Source organism: Nerophis ophidion, linkage group LG28 (assembly GCF_033978795.1).
Source record: "Nerophis ophidion isolate RoL-2023_Sa linkage group LG28, RoL_Noph_v1.0, whole genome shotgun sequence".
Lineage (NCBI taxonomy): Eukaryota > Metazoa > Chordata > Actinopteri > Syngnathiformes > Syngnathidae > Nerophis > Nerophis ophidion.
The window spans coordinates 29983876-30006715 of record NC_084638.1 but is presented as its reverse complement, the minus strand read 5'-3'; the positions used below and the strand labels follow the sequence as shown (position 1 = coordinate 30006715).

Here is a 22840-nt window from a genome sequence, read left to right as displayed (position 1 = left end):
CATTGTAGGAATTTTAAAGAATTTATTTGTAAATTATGGTGGAAAATAAGTATTTGGTCAACCATTCAAAGCTCTCACTGATGGAAGGAGGTTTTGGCCCAAAATCTCACGATACATGGCCCCATTCATTCTTTCCTTAACACGGATCAATCGCAGAAAAACAGCTCCAAAGCATGATGTTTTCACCCCCATGCTTCACAGTAGGTATGGTGTTCTTGGGATGTAACTCAGTATTCTTCTTCCTCCAAACACGACGAGTTGAGTTTATACCAAAATGGATACATGGATGATACAGCAGAGGATTGGGGGAATGTCATGTGGTCAGATGAACGTTGTGAAAAAATTTGAATTTTATAAGACACGTCACCATTTTGCAGTAAAAAGCAATCATTTTACAGAAAAAAATTAATAATTTTACAAGAAAATTCTGCGATATAACAAAAACAGAAAGAATATGAGAAATTGTTCCCAATTTTACGATAAAAAAGCTGACACATTGTGACAAAAATACTACTTTTAGTCACTTATTTAATTTTAATGTTTGTAATTGTTTTTTTAATCTTCATTATTTACTTCTTTATTACAGTATGTCTCTATATAAATTTTAATGTTATTTATTTTGTTAATTGTGGCCAAAGGGGGTGCATTTCAATTTCTCACACACACTTATTTCATTTGTTTACCATGAATTGATTAACGTGGACCCCGACTTAAACAAGTTGAAAAACTTATTCAGGTGTTACCATTTAGTGGTCAATTGTAGGGAATATGTACTGTACTGTGCAATCTACTAATAAAAGTATCAATCAATCAATCACTCAATCAAAAGACCAGAGGGGGAGCACGTCAAATGTCCTACACACACTTGTTATTTCATATGTTGACCAGAGGGGGAGAACTTCAAATTTGTACACAAACTTGTTATTTCATATGTTGACCAGAGGGGGAAGCACTTCAAATTTGCACAAGCACTTGTTATTTCATACGTTGACCAAAGGGGGAACACTTCAAATGTTTACACAAACTTATTTCATATGTTGACCAGAGGGGGAGCACTTCAAATATTTTAAACACACTTGTTATTTCATAAGTTGACCAGAGGGGGAGGACTTCAAATTTGTACACAAACTTGTTATTTCCTATGTTGACCAGAGGGGGAAGGATTTCAAATTTGCACAAGCACTTGTTATTTCATATGTTGACCAAAGGGGGAACACTTCAAATGTTTACACAAACTAATTTCACATGTTGACCAGAGGGGGAGCACTTCAAATATTCTAAACACACTTGTTATTTCATATGTTGACCAAAGGGGGAACACTTTATAGCTGGTATAGTTCGGTTGGTAGAGCGGCCGTGCCAGCACACTTGAGGGTTGAAGGTTCGATCCGCGCTTCAGCCATCCTAGTCACTGGCGTTGTGTCCTTGGGCAAGACACTTTACCCACCTGCTCCCAGTGCCACCCACACTGGTTTGAATGTAAAAATTAGATATTGGGTTTCACTATGTAGAGCGCTTTGAGTCACTAGAGAAAAAGCGCTATATAAATATAATTCACTTCACTTCACTTCACTTCAAATGTTTACACTGACTTATTTCATATGTTGACCAGAGGGGGAGCACTTCAAATATTTTAAACACACTTGTTATTTCATATGTTGACCAGAGGGGGAGCACTTCAAATATTTTAAACACACTTGTTATTTCATATGTTGACCAGAGGGGGAGCACTTCAAATATCTTAAACCAAAATAGAACTTTCTGGTACAAACTCCACTTGTCGTGTTTGGAGGAAGAAGAATACTGAGTTGCATCCCAGTAACACCATACCTACTGTAAAGCATGGGGGTGGAAGCATCATGCTTTGGGGCTGTTTTTCTGCAAAGGGGACAGGACGATTGATCCGTGTTAAGGAAAGAACGAATGGAGCCATATATTGTGAGATTTTGAGGCAAAACCTCCTTCCATCAGTGAGAGCTTTGAATGGTTGACCAAATACTTATTTCCTGCTATAATTTACAAATAAATTCTTTAAAATTCTAACAATGTGATTTTTTTTTCACATCCTGTCTCTCACAGTTGAAGTGTACCTATGATGAAAATTACAGACCTCTGTCATCATTTGAAGTGGGAGAACTTGCACAATCTGTGGCTGACTAAATATTTTTTTTTGCCCCAGTTTATGGGTGGCTATCAAACGCAGCAACGGTGAAGACGACCAAAAACACAAAAGGGATTGGAAAGCTATTTTTTTTTTTTTTTTTTTTCCCCCCTGTCTAAAAAAAGTGAGCGTTGTGCATAGTTTGCGGTTTTGGTAACCAAGGTACCTACTTTGCTGTGATGGAAGAAGTGCAATAATGTACAATTCTGGAGTTACTGGACTGGACGCCATTGACACTTTCTTCCAGCAGGAACATCACAACAATTTACTCTATTCGTTTTTTGTTTTTTTTAAACATCAACTCCAAACCCCTTTCCTCGCTCAGTCCCCAGCTTGAGTCCACGACCGCGGGAATCCGGGAAATACTCAAACCTAGGTTTTTTTTTTAGTTTTTTTTTCTTTTAGCTCATACCTCGCCCACCCAGACCACCGTGTTCCCCCTCTTGATGTCCGACACCTCGCAGTGCGGCGTTCTTTGCTTGCCGTTCAGGATGAAGAGGGACCGGGCCGACGGGGTGAGGAGGTACTGTCCGAACAAGCCGCTGGAGACCACCACCCTGTGAGGACCCCCCCAGGGCCAGGTCTGAGGGTCCAGGGGCTCCTTGAGGCCCCGGAGGACCTCGGTGTGACCCGAGGATAGATCGGCGAAGAGGAGGTCCGTGGTGGAGTCCGAGGATGCCACCGCCACGTATCTGTTGGACTCGGCGAAGGACGGCTGGAAAATGAGGTCCGACACGACGACGGGGTCGTCCAATTCCTGTTTCAGACTCAGCTCGCCCTGGAACGACACCGTCTGGACTCGCAGTTTGGCGGCGCCGGGGTCGGACGTCACGATGTAGCGGCCGTCCGGCGACACGAAGGCGCGGTCGCCGGCGATGATGTTAGGCCCGATGACGGCGTCGGTCACGCTGTCGATGAGGAGCAGGGGCGGAGCCCGCGGGCGTCCTCCGGTCCGGCACTGGACGAAGTAGACGCCGCTCAGGTGCGTGTACGCCATGCCGGCCGGCACGCAGCTGTGGTTCTTCAAGCTTATCGTCTTCACGCGGCGGAAGGTCTCCAGGTCCACCTTGTGGACGGCAGGCTCGTCTTTGAGGAAGATGAAGGCGAACCTGCACGGGGGGGGTGGAGTTCAAAATGGAAGGTTAATAGCCTTCGCCGTCTGGTTAATACGTATCGACCATCTCATTAGCATTCTCATTTGCCAGCTCATACGGGGTCAGAGGCGGCGGCGGCTCGTTACCTCACATGAGTGATGATGAGGTTGGTCGGCGGGATGAAGAAGTCGTCGACCCGCTGGAAGGGGGTGCGCATGGCGTGATGGGCTTCTCCGACGCTGGCTTGAGGGATCACCTGCAGGTCAAACATCAAATTAAAAGCTTCCATCCAAACATCCGTCTTCTTCCGCTTATCCGAGGTCGGGTCGCGGGGGCAGCAGCCTAAGCAAGGAAGCCCAGATTTTCCTCTACCCAGCAACTTCGTCAAACTCTTCGCCGGGGAAAACCCGAGGCATTCCCAGACCAGTCGGTAGACATAGTCTTCCCAACGTGTCCTGGGTCTTCCCCGTGGCCTCCTACCGGTCGGACGTTTGATTAGATTAAAACATAAAAAATCGGGATTAGATTAATCTAATCCGGGTTTGGTTAGATCAAAAGCTTGATTAGAACAATGTAGGTCATTGTTTCCTAACCATCTGTGATGAGGTGGTGACTTGTCCAGGGTGTACCCCGCCTACCGCTTGAAAGCGGCCGAGATAGGCTCCAGCACCCCCAAAAGGGACAAGCGGTAGGAAATGGATGGAGGGATTAGGATAAATTTGGTCGGTGATTCTTAACCATCTGCGATGAGGTGGCGACTTGTCCAGGGTGTACACCGCCTACCGCCCGATTGTAGCTGAGATAAGCTCCAGCAACCCCCCAAGACCCACAAAAGGGACAAGCAGTAAAAGAAATGGATGGATGGATGGATTAAAATAATTAGGTCGGTGATTCTTAACCATCAGCGATGAGATGGTGACTTGTCCAGGGTGTACCCCGCCTACCGCTGGAATACAGCCGAGATAGGCTCCAGCACCCTCCCAAGACCCCCAAAAGGGACAGGCGGTAGGAAATGGATGGATGGATGGATTAGAATAATTTAGGTTGGTGATTCTCAACCATCTGCGAAGAGGTGGTGACTTGTCCAGGGTGTACCCCGCCTACTGCTTGAAAGCAGCCGAGATAGGCTCCAGCACCCCCAAAAGGGACAAGCGGTAGGAAATGGATGGATGGATTAGGATAAATTAGATCGGTGATTCTCAACCATCTGCCATGAGGTGGCGACTTGTTCAGGGTGTACCCCGCCTACCGGCCGATTGTAGGTGAGATAGGCTCCAGCACCCCCACAATTGCCCCAAAAGGGACAAGCGGTAGAAAAAGAATGGATGGATTAGAATAATTTAGGTTGGTGTTTCTTAACCATCTGGGATAAGGTGGTGACTTGTCCAGGGTGTTTTGCACCTCCCGCCCGATTGTAGCTGAGATAGGGTCCAGCACCCCCCGCCACCCCAAAAGGGACAAGCGGTAAAAAAATGGATGGATGGATGAATGGGTTAGAATAATTTAGGTTGGTGTTTCTTAACCATCTGCGATGAGGTGGTGAGTTGTCCAGGGTGTGCCCTACCTACCGCCTGAATGTGGCTGAGATAAGCTGCAGCGCTCCCCCCACCACCCCAAAAGGGACAAGCAGTAGAAAATGGATGGATGGATTAGAATAATTTAGGTCGGTGATTCTCAACCATCTGGGATGAAGGGGCGACATGTCCAGGGTGTACCCCGCCTACCGCCCGAATACAGCTGAGATAGGCTCCAGCACCCCCCGCCACCCCAAAAGGGACAAGCGGTAGAAAATTGATGCATGTATGGATTGATTAGAATAATTTAGTTCGGTGATTCCCAACCATCTGGGATGAGGTGGTGACTTGTCCAGGGTGCACACCGCCTACCGCCCGTTTGTAGCTGAGATAGACTCCAGCACCCCCCCAAACCTCCAAAAGGGACAAGCGGTAGGAAATCGATGGATGGATTAGAATCATTTAGTTTGGTGATTCTTAACCATCTGCGATAAGGTGGCGACTTGTCCAGGGTGTACCACGCCTACCGCCCGATTGTAGCTGAGATAGGCTCCAGCACACCCCCAAAACCCCCAAAAGGGAGAAGCGGTAGGAAATGGATGGATGGATGGATTACAATAATTTAGGTCGGTGATTCTTAACCATCTGCGATGAGGTGGCGACTTGTCCAGGGTGTACCCCGCCTACCGCCCGATTGTAGCTGAGATAGGCGCCAGCACCCCCCCAAGACTCCCAAAGGGACAAGCGGTAAAAACAATGGATGGATGGATGCATTAGAATAATTTAGGTCGGTGATTCTTAACCACCTGCGATGAGGTAGCGACTTGTCCAGGGTGTACCCCGCCTACCGCCCGAATGCAGCTGAGATAGGCTCCAACACCCCCCCAAGACCCACAAAAGACAAGCGGTAGACAATGGATGGATGGATTAGAATAATTTAGGTCGGTGTTTCTTAACCATCTAAAATGAGGTGGCGACTTGTCCAGAGTGTACCCCGCCTACCACCCAAATGCAGCTGAGATAGGCTCCAGCACCCCCCCTGCCACCCCAAAAGGGACAAGCGGTAAAAAATGGATGGATTGATTAGAATAATCTAGGTTGGTGTTTCGTCCAGGGTGTACCCCGCCTACCGCCTGGATGTGGCTGAGATAGGCTCCAGCACCCCCCCCCCCCAAGACTCCCAAAAGGGACAAGCGGTAGAAAAAGAATGGATGGATTAGAATAATTTAGGTCGGTGTTTCTTAACCATCTGCAATGAGGTGGCGACTTGTCCAGGGTGTACCCCGCCTACCTCTGTAATATAGCCGAGATAGGCTCCAGCACCCACCCGCCACCCCAAAAAGGACAAGCGGTAGAACATGGATGGATTCATGGATTGATTAGAATAATTTAGTTCGGTGACTCTTAACCATCTGAGATGAGGTGGCGACTTGTCCAGGGTGTACCCCGCCTACCGCCCAAATGCAGTTGAGATAGGCTCCAGCACCCCCAAAACCTCCAAAAGGGACAAGCGGTAGGAAATGGATGGATGGATTGGAATAACTAAGTTTGGTGATTCTTAACCATCTGCGATAAGATGGTGACTTGTCCAGGGTGTACCCTGGCTACCGCCTGAATGCAGCTGAGATAGGCTCCAGCCCCCCCGCCACCCCAAAAGGGACAAGCGGTAAAAAAATGGATGGATGGATGGGTTAGAATAATTTAGGTCGGTGATTCTTAACCATCTGGGATGAGGTGGTGACTTGTCCAGGGTGTGCACCGCCTACCGCTTGAAAGCAGCCGAGATAGGCTCCAGCGCTTCCCCGCCACCCCAAAAGGGACAAGTGGTAAAAAAAATGGATGGATGGATGAATGGGTTAGAATAATTTAGGTTGGTGTTTCTTAACCATCTGGGATGAGGTGGTGACTTGTCCAGGGTGGGCCCCGCCTACCGCTTGAAAGCAGCCGAGATAGGCTCCAGCGCTCCCCCGCCACCCCAAAAGGGACAAGCGGTAAAAAAAATGGATGGATGGATGAATGGGTTAGAAGAATTTAGGTTGGTGTTTCTTAACCATCTGGGATGAGGTGGCGACTTGTCCGGGGTGTACCCCGCCTACCTCTGTAATATAGCCGAGATAGGCTCCAGCACCCACCCGCCACCCCAAAAAGGACAAGCGGTAGAACATGGATGGATTCATGGATTGATTAGAATAATTTAGTTCGGTGACTCTTAACCATCTGAGATGAGGTGGCGACTTGTCCAGGGTGTACCCCGCCTACAGCCCAAATGCAGCTGAGATAGGCTCCAGCACCCCCAAAACCTCCAAAAGGGACAAGCGGTAGGAAATGGATGGATGGATTGGAATAACTAAGTTTGGTGATTCTTAACCATCTGCGATAAGATGGTGACTTGTCCAGGGTGTACCCTGGCTACCGCCTGAATGCAGCTGAGATAGGCTCCAGCCCCCCCGCCGCCCCAAAAGGGACAAGCGGTAAAAAAATGGATGGATGGATGGGTTAGAATAATTTAGGTCGGTGATTCTTAACCATCTGGGATGAGGTGGTGACTTGTCCAGGGTGTACCCCGTCTACCGCTTGAAAGCAGCCGAGATAGGCTCCAGCGCTCCCCCGCCACCCCAAAAGGGACAAGCGGTAAAAAAAATGGATGGATGGATGAATGGGTTAGAAGAATTTAGGTTGGTGTTTCTTAACCATCTGGGATGAGGTGGTGACTTGTCCAGGGTGTGCCCCACCTACCGCCTGAATGCAGCTGAGATAGGCTCCAGCGCTCCCCCGCCACCCCAAAAGGGACAAGCGGTAAAAAAAATGGATGGATGGATGAATGGGTTAGAAGAATTTAGGTCGGTGATTCTTAACCATCTGGGATGAGGTGGTGACTTGTCCAGGGTGTGCCCCGCCTACCGCTTGAAAGCAGCCGAGATAGGCTCCAGCGCTCCCCCGCCACCCCAAAAGGGACAAGCGGTAAAAAAAATGGATGGATGGATGAATGGGTTAGAAGAATTTAGGTTGGTGTTTCTTAACCATCTGGGATGAGGTGGTGACTTGTCCAGGGTGTGCCCCGCCTACCGCTTGAAAGCAGCCGAGATAGGCTCCAGCGCTCCCCCGCCACCCCAAAAGGGACAAGCGGTAAAAAAAATGGATGGATGGATGAATGGATTAGAAGAATTTAGGTTGGTGTTTCTTAACCATCTGGGATGAGGTGGTGACTTGTCCAGGGTGTACGCCGCCTTCCGCCCGATTGTAGCTGGGATAGGGTCCAGCACCCCCCGCCACCCCAAAAGGGACAAGCGGTAAAAAAAATGGATGGATGGATGAATGGGTTAGAATAATTTAGGTTGGTGTTTCTTAACCATCTGGGATGAGGTGGTGACTTGTCCAGGGTGTACGCCGCCTTCCGCCCGATTGTAGCTGGGATAGGGTCCAGCACCCCCCGCGCCTCCAAAAGGTACAAGCGGTAGAAAATGGATGGATGGATGGATTTGTTTAATTTAGGTCGGTGATTCTTAAGTAAAAAGCATATTCATTATTACATTAGTTGAATTTGTGCACAACATAATTGTAAGTTGTGAGAGTGATACATTTTTAAGTGTTCTTTTTAATGTTTAAAGCAGATAGTATTTTCCCATGTCGTGTGTCTTCTCGTGACCTCCTTGCTTTTATCTTATGTCCGCTGGTAAACTCTTTGTTGTGCTTTAAGGGCCCCTGTTTGTCGGCTCACAGAGCCGTTTTGGCCAGTTCCTTATCTGTTTTGAAGAAGCAGCTGCACTCTTCTCTGGGCGCGAGGGGCTCGTTTTGTCTGAATTTAGACCTCGCTTGCCGATGCTGTTGTTGCGTTGTAAGGGCTGGTCTCCTCAAGCTTTAGTAAAACTTGGCCAAGGACTATTCTGTCTCGGTGGTCCTTTTTTACTCATTATACTGTCAGGCTTGCCACTGACAGTATGTTTGTGTTTTAGTTTTTCCTCTGTGTGTTTAGTATTTGCTGTCCTTAGTTCCTGTCAGCACTCTTATTTTTGTTCAGCTTCCTGTTTGTCTCCCTGAGTGCTTTGTTTCCCCTCAGCTGTGGCTGTTGGCACCTGGCCACACCTGATGTCAATCAGCCAGCCCCTATTTTAACTGGTTTGGTCCTCCAGTCAGGGCTGCATTATTGTGTTGCACGTCGCATTTGTGTCGTTGCTACCTGTCGTGATTTGTCGATGTCATCATTTCAGCTACTACCTGTCGTGCTACTATTTGTCCTTCTCGTCGTAGCGGTAAGCTGTTCCTGTTAGCTATTTGTAGTTTGTTTTGTCCAAGCTTTTTGGTTTTGTGTTTTCTTGTTAGCCATCAGCTTTTTCCAGTTTTTCTGTTTCCTGCTAGATACATGTTAGCTTCCACGCTAGGCTTTTTGTTTGTTATCCGCCCACGTGCGCGCTTTTGGTTTTAACCCCCTGTTTTTTTTTTAGCTTAGTGTTTAATTAAATCATGTTTTAGTTTTTCCCCTGTGTGTTTAGTATTTCCTCTCCTTAGTTCCTGTCAGCACTCTTATTTTTGTTCAGCTTCCTGTTTGTCTCCCTGAGTGCTTTGTTTCCCCTCAGCTGTGGCTGTTGGCACCTGGCCACACCTGATGTCAATCAGCCAGCCCCTATTTTAACTGCTTTGTTCCTCCAGTCAGGGCTGCATTATTGTGTTGCACGTCGCATTTGTGTCGTTGCTACCTGTCGTGATTTGTCGATGTCATCATTTCAGCTACTACCTGTCGTGCTACTATTTGTCCTTCTCGTCGTAGCGGTAAGCTGTTCCTGTTAGCTATTTGTAGTTTGTTTTGTCCAAGCTTTTTGGTTTTGTGTTTTCTTGTTAGCCATCAGCTTTTTCCAGTTTTTCTGTTTCCTGCTAGATACATGTTAGCTTCCACGCTAGGCTTTTTGTTTGTTATCCGCCCACGTGCGCGCTTTTGGTTTGAACCCCCTGTTTTTTTTTGGCTTAGTGTTTAATTAAATCATGTTTTAGTTTTTCCCCTGTGTGTTTAGTATTTCCTCTCCTTAGTTCCTGTCAGCACTCTTATTTTTGTTCAGCTTCCTGTTTGTCTCCCTGAGTGCTTTGTTTCCCCTCAGCTGTGGCTGTTGGCACCTGGCCACACCTGATGTCAATCAGCCAGCCCCTATTTTAACTGCTTTGTTCCTCCAGTCAGGGCTGCATTATTGTGTTGCACGTCGCATTTGTGTCGTTGCTACCTGTCGTGATTTGTCGATGTCATCATTTCAGCTACTACCTATCGTGCTACTATTTGTCCTTCTCGTCGTAGTGGTAAGCTTTTCCTGGTAGCTATTTGTAGTTTCTTTTCTCCTAGCTTTTTGGTTTCGTGTTTTCTTGTTAGCTATTAGCTGTTTCCAGTTATTCTGTTTCCTGCTAGATAGCTGTTAGCTTCCACGCTAGGCCTTTTGTTTGTTATCCGCCCACGTGCGCGCTTTTGGTTTGAACCCTTTGTTTGTTTTTGGCTTAGTGTTTAATTAAATCATGTTTTCCACATTTGTTTAGTATTTATTTTTGCAATCAGCCTGACCTAAGCCTTGGGTTTGTGTGTCAAATAAATAATAATCTGTGTGATTAAACATGCTTTCATATCATTGGACAAGGTTGTAAACTGTAAATAAAAATAATTGTTGAATATGATTAAAACCAAGAGTAAGATTACTAATTCAGTGTTTTCTGTAGTGGAAAAGTTGGGCTCCGAGGTCAAAAAGTTTAGGAATCCCTGAATAAGGCGATTCTCCACTGCTTGGTCGTGACCCATTTTCAGCGGGTTAAGATCTTTGTGCCAAAAAAATAATAATCAGATGAAAAAACTGTAATGACCCGATGTCCATGAATGCACCAGACGTCCTTGTCCATGCTTTTTGCTTGCTCAGCTTGAATGAGAGGAGAAGGACATCGAGTGGCGGCTTAACGCGTCGTGCGTAGCTCACGTTGTGTTCAATGGGCAAATTTTGCCCTCAGTGACGACTATCAGGTATGACAAGTCATGCTCGGTTCCAACTATTGAAATTAAACTTAACCAGAAGTTACAATAACTTCATGTATTTTATCCTTTTTAAATTGCACTTTTTCTTTACATGACAGGTCAATTAAAAGCCTCTGGACTTGATTTTCCAGAAGATGCTCATATCTAATGTAGTTCCAACTCGAAATGGTTACTGAATTCCGTACTTTTCTAAGTACTGGGCAAATTCCGTTGATACTACCAAGAACCAATACACGGAAAATCAAATGACGTCACCTGCGGTTGCAGACTCGACACCGAACCAAGCACTTGGCGGGCAAACAGTCGTATTTGTATACCTGACTGCATTAAAGTCATGTCGTAATTTTCCATGCCAACAAAGCAAGTATGCATGATAGAAAGCCCTCAAAGGTAAGACTCCACTTTTTAAAATACACTGGATAAATCATTGACATGCTACTGATTAACATTAGCAATTTTAGATTGTGATTTCTACACCTACAGACGTGTTCATGAGTACTAAATCCAACAGCTGGTGCGTAATAAGTACAGTACTTACTGTAAAAACACTTTGTAGGACTCAAGTAAAGACAACTTAAAGGCAAAGACTACTTCCTGACTGCCTCTATGTTATGTCGTAATTTTCCATGCCAAAAAATAATATATTCCACAGAGAAAGCACTCAAAAGTAAGCCTTCACTGTTTAAAATGCACTAACTTACAGTGGATATATTATTGACATGCTACCGATTAGCATTAGCAATTTTACATGGCAATTTTTACACCTTCAGGTGTGTTAATGACGACTTCATCAAACAGCTGGCGCGTAATAAGTACAATACTTACAGTACAAACACTTCGTAAGACTCAACTAAAGACAACTTAATGGCAAAGACTACTTCCTGACTGCCTCTATGTCATGTCGTAACTTTCCACGCCAACAAAGAAAGTATGCCTGATAGAAAGCACTCAAAAGTAAAATGCCCTAATTTATAGTGGATATATTATTGACATGCTACCGATTAGCATCAGCGCATTTACATGGGGATTTCTACACCTCCAGATGTGTTAATGGAGAGTACATAAAACAGCTGGTGCGTAATAAGTACAATACTTACAGTAGAAACACTTCGTAGGACTCAACCAAAGACAACTTAATGGCAATGACTAAGAAAATAAAATACACAGCACAGTTATAATCAGCTCAAATAAAAAATAACAATATTTTATTATCAAACAAATTAATATTTATCATCACATAAGCATACAAAAATATGGAAAACCGGTGCCGTATCAGTTAAAATGTGGGTCAAAGTTTTGATTTAATTGGAAAACTTTACGTTGTTCCTAAATATGTTTAGTATGCTTTTTTGTTATTTTGCACTAACTCCATGTGATACCTGACAAAGCAAATTAATATGATATTGAATAATTATTTGATTTGATTTGCCGTAAAAACATGAACTGCAATACGACGAGTGCATGAATAAGTCGTTACAAAAGTGTAAATAAGTCCCCGAGTTACTTCAGAGTAATCGGATTGGCCGATTAAGGACACGTGATGACATCGTTGCTGAATAAGTGTTTGTTTTTAAACGTAACCAGGAGCAAAGGTCACCGCCTCCGTCCATGGTGCTGAAGACAGAGCACCATCAGATGGGTAGGGGGGCGTGGCAGTGCTGTTGTCTTTAACAGTAAGTGGCCAGGAGCAAACTGAAAAGTCATGTTCTAGTTGAGTCCTATGAAGTGTTTGTACTATAAGTGTTGTACTTATTACGCACCAGCTGTGTGATGAACTCTTCATTAACACATCTGCAGGTGCAGTAATCGCCATGTAAAATTGTTGGCGTGGAAAATTACAACATGACATAGAGGCAGTCAGGAAGTAGTCTTTGCCATTAAGTTGTCTTTAGTTGAGTCCTACAAAGTGTTTCTACTGTAAGTATTGTACTTATTACGCACCAGCTGTTTGATGTAGTCTTCATTAACACAACTGCAGGTGTAGATATCGCCAAGTAAAATCGCTAATGCTAATCGGTAGCATGTCATCAATATATCTTAAGTAAGCAAAGGCATTTTAAAAAGTGGAGTCTTACTTTTGAGGGCTGTCTATCAGGCATAGATTTGCCATTAAGTTGTCTTTAGTTGAGTCCTACAAAGTGTTTCTACTGTAAGTATTGTACTTATTACGCACCAGCTGTTTGATGTAGTCTTCATTAACACATCTGCAGGTGTAGATATTGCCAAGTAAAATCGCTAATGCTAATCGGTAGCATGTCATCAATATATCTTAAGTAAGCAAAGGCATTTTAAAAAGTGGAGTCTTACTTTTGAGGGCTGTCTATCAGGCATAGATTTGCCATTAAGTTGTCTTTAGTTGAGTCCTACAAAGTGTTTCTACTGTTAGTATTGTACTTATTACTCACCAGCTGTTTGATGTAGTCTTCATCAACAAATCTGCAGGTGTAGAAATCGCCATGTAAAATTGTTAATGCTAATCAGTAGCATGTCATCAATTTATCCAATGTAAGTTAGGGCATTTTAAAAAATGGAGTCTTACTTTTGAGGGCTGTCTATCAGGCATATTTTCTTTGTTGGCGTGGAAAATTACAACATGACATAGAGGCAGTCTGGAAGTAGCCTTTGCCATTAAGTTCTGGAGGAGAGGAACTTTGTTGAGACAATTTGAGTATTTAAACCTTGCACGCTTGGCGGAACTCCTCGGTAGCGACTTCCACAGTAACCTTATGAGACAAAATATTCCTTCAAAAGTAAATCTACTCCTTTGGCCACAGGCGGCGCTGCGTGGCACCCGCCTGAACACGCAACCTTTCAGCGTGCGGCCAGGAAGATAAGGCGGCGTCCTTGTACATCATCCCTGCGATAAACATCGGAAAAGGTACAAGACTCCAACGGCTGAAATGGCGACCCCCGCCTGGCCTCGCTTCCCCCGATAAGACGTCTAATTCGCTGACGTTTGCCCGTACTTGCACGTCTCCTGATGCCGAGTCGGCGCCTTTTTATTCCAAATACAAGCTGCTCCACCTTAACAGGGCAGACTCCAGTTCCTTGAGTAATGACCTTCTACTCAACTGCAGAGAGTACAAGGCGTGTCAAGGGCTTTGGCTGGCTAGAAAAGTGTGACCGCCCTATAATAATTCATCATCATCATCAGCAAAGTGAAATGACCTAATCCCACTGATAGTTTCACATTTGCACTTTTTCCGAATTAGTTTGTACTTTTCTTTGAGGTCAGAACTTTGGTTAGATGTGAATGTTCTGTCTTTTTCCATGGAGGAGTTGATGAAACCTAATGGGACAACTTCACCGACTACATTCGTATTCAACACATTTGACTACTAGCACTTTTTGTTTTGGTAGCAAAGATCCTCATCACTTAGAGGGAGTGATGTCATCATAGACATGTTTGTGCCCATTATGCCTATAGTCATAATAATGATAACAAATTATAATAATAATAAAATAGTAATAATAATGATGATTAAAAAAAAATAATAATATTATTATTAATAATAATAATATTAAAGTAATTATATCCATCCATCCATCTTCTACCGCTTATTCCCTTTGGGGTCGCTGGTGCCTATCTCAGCTATGACATTAACAATAATAATAGCAATAATAACAATATAATAGTAATAATAATAGCAATCTGCTAGTAATAATGATAATAATAGTATAACTATTAATAATAATATAACTAATGATAATAATAACAATAATAGTAATAATAACAACAACGACAATAAAATTATAATAATGTAATAATAATAGTAATATTAATAAAAATAGTAATAGTAATAATAACAATAATAATAATATCAATAATAATAATATAATTATTATAATAATAATAAAATAAAAACAATAATAGTAAAAATGATAAAATAATATTAATGATAATGATAATGATAATAGTAATAATAATAATAATAATAATATCAATAAGATTAAAAATAACATTAATAATAATAATAATAGTCAATTAACATTTGATTCCAATTACCGCTTAATTCCAACTAACACTTGATTCCAAACAAAGCTTAATTCCAATTAATGCTTGAATCCAATTAACGCTTTTTGCCAATTACCACTTGATTCCAAATAAAGCTAAATTCCAATTAATACCTAATTCTAATTAACACTTGATTCCAAATAACACTTGATTCCAATTAACACTTGATTCCAATTAATGCTTGAATCCAATTAACGCTTTTTGCCAATTACCACTTGATTCCAAAAAAGCTAAAGTCCAATTAACACTTAAGTTCAATTAACACTTAATTATAGATAACGCTTAAATCCAATTATCACTTTAGTCCAATTAACACTTTATTCAAATTAACACTTGATTCCAAATAGCGCTTAATTCCAATTAACACTTAAGTCCAATTAACATTCGATTCCAAATAACGCTTAAGTCCAATTAATATTTAATTCCAAATAACGCTTGATTCCAAATAACGGTTAATTCCAATTAACACTTTAGTCCAATCAACACTTTAGTCCAATTAACACTTGATTCCAAATAACACTTAATTCCAATTAACACTTATGTCTAATTAACACTTGATTCCAAATAACACTTAATTCCAATTAACATTTAAACTCAATTAACATTTAATTCCAAATAGCGCTTGATTCCAATTGACCTTGATTCTAAATAATGTTTGATTCCCAATAACACTTAAGTCCAATTGACGCTTAAGTCCAATTAACACTTAATTCCAATTAACACTTGATTCCAATTAACGCTCAAGTCCAATTAACAAATAAGTTCAATTAAAACTTAATTCCAATGAACACTTGATTCCAATGAACACTTAATTCCAAATAACACTTAATTCCAAATATCACTTAATTCCAATTAACACTTGATTCCAATTAACACTTAAGTCCAATTAACCCTTAAGTTCAATTAACACTTAATTACAAATAAAACTTAATTACAAATAACGCTTAATTCCAATTAACACTTTAGTCCAATTAACACTTAAGTCCAATTAACACTTGATTCCAAATAAAGCTTAATTCCAATTAACATTTAAGCTCAATTAACCCTTGATTCCAAATAATGCTTGATTCCAAATAACACTTAAATCCAATTAACGCTTAAGTCCAATTAACGCTTAAGTCCAATTAATACTTGATTCCAATTAAGGCTCAAGTCCAATTAACACAAATTAAATCAACACTTAATTCCAAATATCACTTAATTCAAATTATTACTTCATTCCAATTAACACTTAATTCCAATTAACACTTGATTCCAAATAATGCTTAATTCCACTTAACACTTAAGTCCAAGTAACACTTGATTCCAAATAATGTTTAAGTCCAATTAACACTTAAGTTCAATTAACATTTAATTACAAATAACACTTAATTCCAATCAACACTCAATTCCAATCAACACTCGATTCCAATTCACACTTGATTCCAATTAACACTTGATTCCAATTAACACTTGATTCCAATTGACACTAAAGTCCAATTAACACTTGATTCCAAATAACGCTTAAGTTCAATTAGCACTTAATTCCAAATAATACTTAATTCCAAATAACACTTAATTCCAATTAACACTTGATTCCAATTAACACTTGATTCTAAATAACGCTTAAGTCCAATTAACACTTAATTCCAATGAACGCGGGATTCCAATTAACATTTGGTTCCGGTTGACGCTCAATTCCAAATAACACTTAATTCCAATTAACACTTGATTCCAAATAATGCTTAATTCCACTTAACACTTAAGTCCAAGTAACACTTGATTCCAAATAATGTTTAAGTCCAATTAACACTCAATTCCAATCAACACTCGATTCCAATTCACACTTGATTCCAAATAACACTTAATTCCAATCAACACTCGATTCAAATTAACACTTGATTCCAATTAACACTTGATTCCAATTGACACTAAAGTCCAATTAACACTTGATTCCAAATAACGCTTAAGTTCAATTAGCACTTAATTCCAAATAATACTTAATTCCAAATAACACTTAATTCCAATTAATACTTCATTCCAATTAACACTTGATTCCAAATAACGCTTAAGTCCAATTAACACTTAATTCCAATGAACGCGGGATTCCAATTAACATTTGGTTCCGGTTGACGCTCAATTCCAAATAACACTTAATTCCAATTAATACTTAATTCCAATTAACACTTGATTCCAAATAACGCTTAAGTCCAATTAACACTTAAGTCCAATTAACACTTAATTCCAATGAACGCGGGATTCCAATTAACATTTGGTTCCGGTTGACGCTCAATTCCAAATAACACCTGATTCCATTCAATGCTTGAATCCAATTAACGCTTCATTCCAATTATCACTTTTTTCTAAACAACGCAGGATTCCAATCAGATGGCCTCGGCTGCTATTGGGGAATTTGCGGTTCTTCTAACACAAAGACCACCACAATGTATACCACCCGACGAGTTTCCGAAGAAGGGAAGAAAGAAATGAGCCCAGACGATGCACCTGGTGGACAAATGGGTGAACTACAATAGAAAGAAGAGAAAGCAGACATACCTGCAGGGTGGGGTGCGTCTTGTCCATGTCCCCCCAAGCCAGCAGCCACACCTGGTCATGTGACTTGTCGTACAGCGTCTTGACAGGGAAGGCGTCCGTGGCTATTGCCTGCACCGAGGGAACAAAAACAGCAATTGTTAGGAATTTTAAATTATTATTATTTTTTTTTACCAATAAAGAGACCTTATTTGTGTTTAAATTGCAACTTTCCATGACTGTTTGATTTGAACTTCAAAGAGAAAATGAGGTACATTTGAAGGTGTTCCACCAAAACGTGTCCCAACATTCTTAGAAGCGATGACGTCAAAGCAGGTTCGCAGCTGAAATGACACTTTCAAATACGAGTCTGTGACTTTATTAGGCTTTCATACAATTCTACGTCGGCGCCGCTGCGAAGCCTTGGCGGAGGTATTGTTGTCTAACTCCTGTTTAACAAGCGCAAAGAAAGGTCAAGAAAAAGCCTTCTAAACATCATCTTTGTTGACATTTGGAAAGACTTGACGCTCTCACGTTGCTAACATGGACGTGCAAAGCAGTCCATTGGACAGTGATGGATGGCAACTTTTATTCTTTTATACGACAAAACCCAAAACCAGTGAAGTTGGCTCGTTGTGTAAATGGTAAATAAAAACAGAATACAATGATTCGCAAACCCTATTCAACTTATAATCAATTTGATAGACCTCAAAGACAATATATTTAACGTTTAAACTTTTTTTTTTGCAAATAATCATTAACCACAGTCCATCTTAGTTTCTGGGTGTTGTTGATAAAAGGCTTTGGCTTTGCATAGTAGAGTTTTAACTTGCACTTACAGACCTAGCGACCGACTGTAGTTACTGACAGTGGTTTTCTGAAGTGTTCCTGAGCCCATGTGGTGATATCCTTTACAGACTGATGTCGTTTTTTTTTATGCAGTGAGGGGATCGAATGTCACGGGCATTCAATGTTTCTCCAGATTCTCTGAACCTTTTGATGATATTACAGACCGTAGATCAGGGGTCACCAAAGCGGTGACCGCAGGCACCAGGTAGCCCGAAAGGACCAGATGAGTCGCCCCCTGGCCTGTTCTAAAAATAGCTCAAATAGCAGCACTTACCAGTGAACTGCCTCGATTTTATTTTATTTTATTTATTTACTAGCAAGCTGGTCTCGCTTTGCTCGAAATTTTTAATTCTAAGAGAGACAAAACTCAAATAGAATTGGAAAATCCAAGAAAATATTTTAAGGACTTGGTCTTCACTTGTTTAAATAAATTCATTTATTTTTTTACTTTGCTTCTTATAACTTTCAGAAAGACAATTTTAGACAAAAAATACAACCTTAAAAATGATTTTAGGAATTTTAAACACATATACCTTTTTACCTTTTAAATTCCTTCCTCTTCTTTTCTGACAATATAAATCAATGTTCAAATATTTATTTTTTAATTGTAAACAATAATACGTACATTTTAATTTAATTCTTCATTTTAGCTTCTTCAAATTTACTATGATTAAAATAAAAAAAAAAATATTCTGGCAAATCTAGAAAATCTGTAGAATCCAATTTAAATCTTATTTTAAAATCTTTTGAATTTCTTTTAAAATGTTTGTTCTGGAAAATCTAGAAGAAATAATGATTTGTCTTGGTTAGAAAAATATCCCATGCATCCATTTTCTACCGCGTATTCCCTTTTGGGGTCGCGGGGGGCGCTGGCGCCTATAGCTTGGTCCAATTTGTTATATATTCTAACAAAGTGCAGATTGGATTTTAACCTATTTAAAACATGTCATCCAAATTCTAAAATTAATCTTAATCAGGAAAAATTACTAATGATGTTCCATAATTTATTATTTTTTTTTTTTCCAAAAAGATTCGAATTAGCTAGTTTTTCTCTTCATTTTTTTCGGTTGAATTTTGAATTTTAAAAAGTCGAAATTAAATAAAATATGTTTTAAAATGTAATATTCCTTTTTTTCCTGTTTTCTCCTCTTTTAAAGCGTTCAATGAAGGGTTTTTTTTCATCATTTATTCTCTACAAAAAAACTTCCATAAAAGGACAAAAAATGTACGACGGAATGACAGACAGAAGTACCCATTTTTATATATATATATATATATATATATATATATATATTAAAGGTAAATTGAGCAAATTGGCTATTTCTGGCAATTTATTTAAGCGCGTATCAAACTGGTAGCCCTTCGCATTAATCAGTACCCAAGAAGTAGCTCTTGGTTTCAAAAAGGTTGGTGACCCCCTGCCGTAAATGGTGAAATCCCAAAATTCCTTGCATTAGCTGGTTAAGAAATGTTGTTTTTAAACTGTTGCTCACACATTTGTTCACAAAGTGGTGACCCTCGCCCCGTTCCTTGCATTTCATGAAAGCTGCTTTTTATACCCAATCATGGCACCCACCTGTTCACCCACAGGATGTTCCAAAATAAGTGTTTGATGAGCATTCCTCAACTGTCTCTGTCTTTTTTGCCACTTGTGCCAGCTTTTTCGAAACATGTTGCAGGCATCCAATTCCAAATGAGCTGACATTTGCAAAAAATAACAACGTTTTCCAGTTCGAAAGATAAATAATTTGTCTTTGCAGTCTATTCAATTGAATATAAGTTGAAAAGGATTTGCAAATCATTGTATTCTGTTTTTAGTTAATTTTATACAACGTGCCAACTTTACTGGTTTTGGGTTTTGTAATATTTATTAATAATACTATTTTTTCCCCGGGTTTATAACAAACTATAATATGGATTAAATGTGATTCCTTCATGTTTGTGTACATTTATGTATTGCCCTTTCTGTGCCTAATTAATAAATAACCTTTTTCATCCCCTAATTTAGAAGACTGTTTACATATTTGGTCAACTAAATCCCAACATTCAGGAAAGCCACAATAAAACATGTATTATATACAATATACATGTGCAATGTATGTCATAATATATGCCAATAAAGCAGGGTTGAAAGTGCAGCCCGTGTTACATTTTAGTAATAAAATAATTGAAAAATACAGCAAAAATGGGTAAAAATTTATTTTGTTGATATTAGTAATTTATCTTTCAGTGTTGGTATATTTTAAGCTTTTTTTAATAATAAAAAAACCCCCACCTGTCATAGCCAATTATGCAATGTATGTGTCAGGCTTGCCCCTGACAGTTTGTCTATGTTTTAGTTTTTTCCTCTGCATTTGTCTGTTTCCTGTGTTTAGTATTTCCTGTCTTTTAGTTCCTGTCAAGTGCTCTTAATTTGTCAGCTTCCTGTCGTGTTCCCTGAGTGCTGTGTTCCTCCTCAGTGTGTTTAGTATTTCCTGTCCTTAGTTCCGGTCTAGTGCTCTTATTTTGTCAGCTTCCTGTCTTGTTCCCTGAGTGCTGTGTTCCCCTTCAGCTGCGGCTGCTTGGCATCTGGCCACACCTGTTGCCAATCAGCCGGCTCCTATTTGTACCTCCTTCGTCTTGTGTCAGTGGCTGGATCATTGTATCGTCATTTGTATTGTCGTTGCATCATGTCACTCTTGTCGTGCTACCTGTCGTTCTGTTACAGCTATTACCTGTCGTGCTACATCTTGTCCTGGTCGTCGTAGCGGTAAGCTGTTTTTGTTAGCCATAGCTATTCCCAGTTTTTCTGTTTGTGATCCTCTAGCTTCCATGCTAAAGTTCACTTTTGTTTCTTGTTAGCTTCTATGCTAAAGGCCTTTTGTTTTTTTATCGGCCCACGTGCGCGCTTTTGGTTTAAACCCTTTGTTTGGTTTTGTCTTAGTATTTATATTAACATCCTGTTTGCTCACTCCATGCCTGCCTCCATCTCTGCATCTTGGGGTTCGACACCAAATAACCCTGACAGTATGAAATAACATTCTACTGGCCACGCCCCCTCCACACCCGTGACCACGCCTCCCTTGCCACAATTAGCTTGTCAATTAGTGGGCAAAACTGTACTCTTTAATAAATACATAATTGAAAAAAATTATATATATATATTATGAATATAATAGTGACATCATAATAAATATATATTATATTGTTATAGTTAGATAGATAGATACTACTTTATTGATTCCTTAAGGAGAGTTCCTTCAGGAAAATTAAAAAGTTACAAAGTTTTATAGTCTGACATCACATGGATAAAGATAAGACCTTCTGGAGGATAGTTTTATGGTCAGATGAAACAAAAATTAAGCTGTTTGGCCAATGAGGTGGAAAAGTTGGGGATTTAACTTGGGGCCGGTGGGGTCTCATCCTGCTCGAAAAGTCCGAATCTTAAACAGGACAAATAGTTTGTTACAACAGTTTTAATTATTCACGACCAGATAGTACAAGAAGTTGGATTGAATCAATATGTAAACAGACGGTGTCTCCGGAGACGAAAAATGGTACCCTCTCGTAAAGGTTGACCTTCCCTTCTTATTTATAAACTCCATGATGGCCTGATTTCTTTCATAACACTTATGTAACCATCCAATGTTCAAGTGGTATTGACCTCCCAGGCCGTGTCACCCCCAACTTGGTCAGTGTGACCTTCCCAAAGTATATAGGTGAAAGTTACCCAAAACACATTCAGGACAGAAATTAGCCACTACACCAAATTACCCAGCAAAATGTTTGGAGGAGAAAAGGTGAGGCCTTTAATCCCAGGAACACCGAACCTACCGCCAAGCATGGTGGTGATAGTATTATGCTCTGGGCCTGGAACGGGTGCTTTACAGAGAGTAAATGGGACAATAAAAAAGGAGGATTTCCTCAAAATTTTTCAGGACAACCTAAAATCATCAGCCCGGATTCTGGGTCTTGGGCGCAGTTGGGTGTTCCAACGGGACAATGACCCCAAACACACGTCAAAAGTGGTAAAATGGCTAAATATAATGCATATGTTCCTTCTTGACTGCACTTAAATGTAGAATATATGTAGAATATATTTATATTATTCATATTGGTACCGGGCCGTGGCCCGATTGGTACCGGGCCGCAGAAGAATTTTTTATTCATTTTTATAAAAAAAAAATAAATATTTTTTTTATTTTTATTTTTATGTTTTTTAATTAAATCAACATAAAAAACACAATATACTCTTACAATTAGTGCACCAACCACAAAAACCTCCCTTTTTCATGACAAATACGTCCCTTTTTCATGACAAAAAAAAAAAAAAAAAGGATTCCCTTACCACCCCCCCCACCCGGGCCGCGGGACAAATTATTAAGCGTTGACCGGTCCGCAGATACAAAAAGGTTGGGGACCACTGTTATATATGATTTATTATTATTATTGTCTATTGTGAGCAAACTGTGGTGCTGAATTTCCCCCAGGGATCAATAAAGTACTTTCTATTCTATTCTATTCTAAATCAGGCTAGAATTAAGGTTTTAAAATGTCCTGACTTAAATGTGTGGACAATGCTGAAGAAACAAGTCTGTGTCAGAGAACCGACATATTTAGCTGAACTAAACAACCAATTTTGTCAAGAGGAATGGTCAAATATTCAACCAGAAGCTTGTGGATGGCTACCAAAAGCGCTAAGCAAATATTAACATACCG

General features: G+C 40.6%; 1 protein-coding gene across 2 annotated transcripts in view; it reads right to left on the bottom strand.

Annotated features, from left to right (window-relative positions):
• Positions 1 to 205: 205 nt before the first annotated feature.
• fstl4 (follistatin-like 4) overlaps positions 206 to 22840 on the bottom strand; it is a 495615-nt gene continuing 472980 nt past the window's right edge. The window contains exons 13-15 of one of the 2 annotated variants that reach the window (XM_061890531.1): positions 17324 to 17425; positions 3402 to 3517; positions 206 to 3270 (exon numbers count right to left, since the gene is read on the bottom strand). In XM_061890531.1, coding sequence (XP_061746515.1) covers positions 2568 to 3270; positions 3402 to 3517; positions 17324 to 17425 — 921 coding nt within the window. In that variant the 3' untranslated portion in view covers positions 206 to 2567. The remainder of the gene's footprint in view (positions 3271 to 3401; positions 3518 to 17323; positions 17426 to 22840) is intronic. The other variant, XM_061890530.1, reaches the window with a different exon arrangement.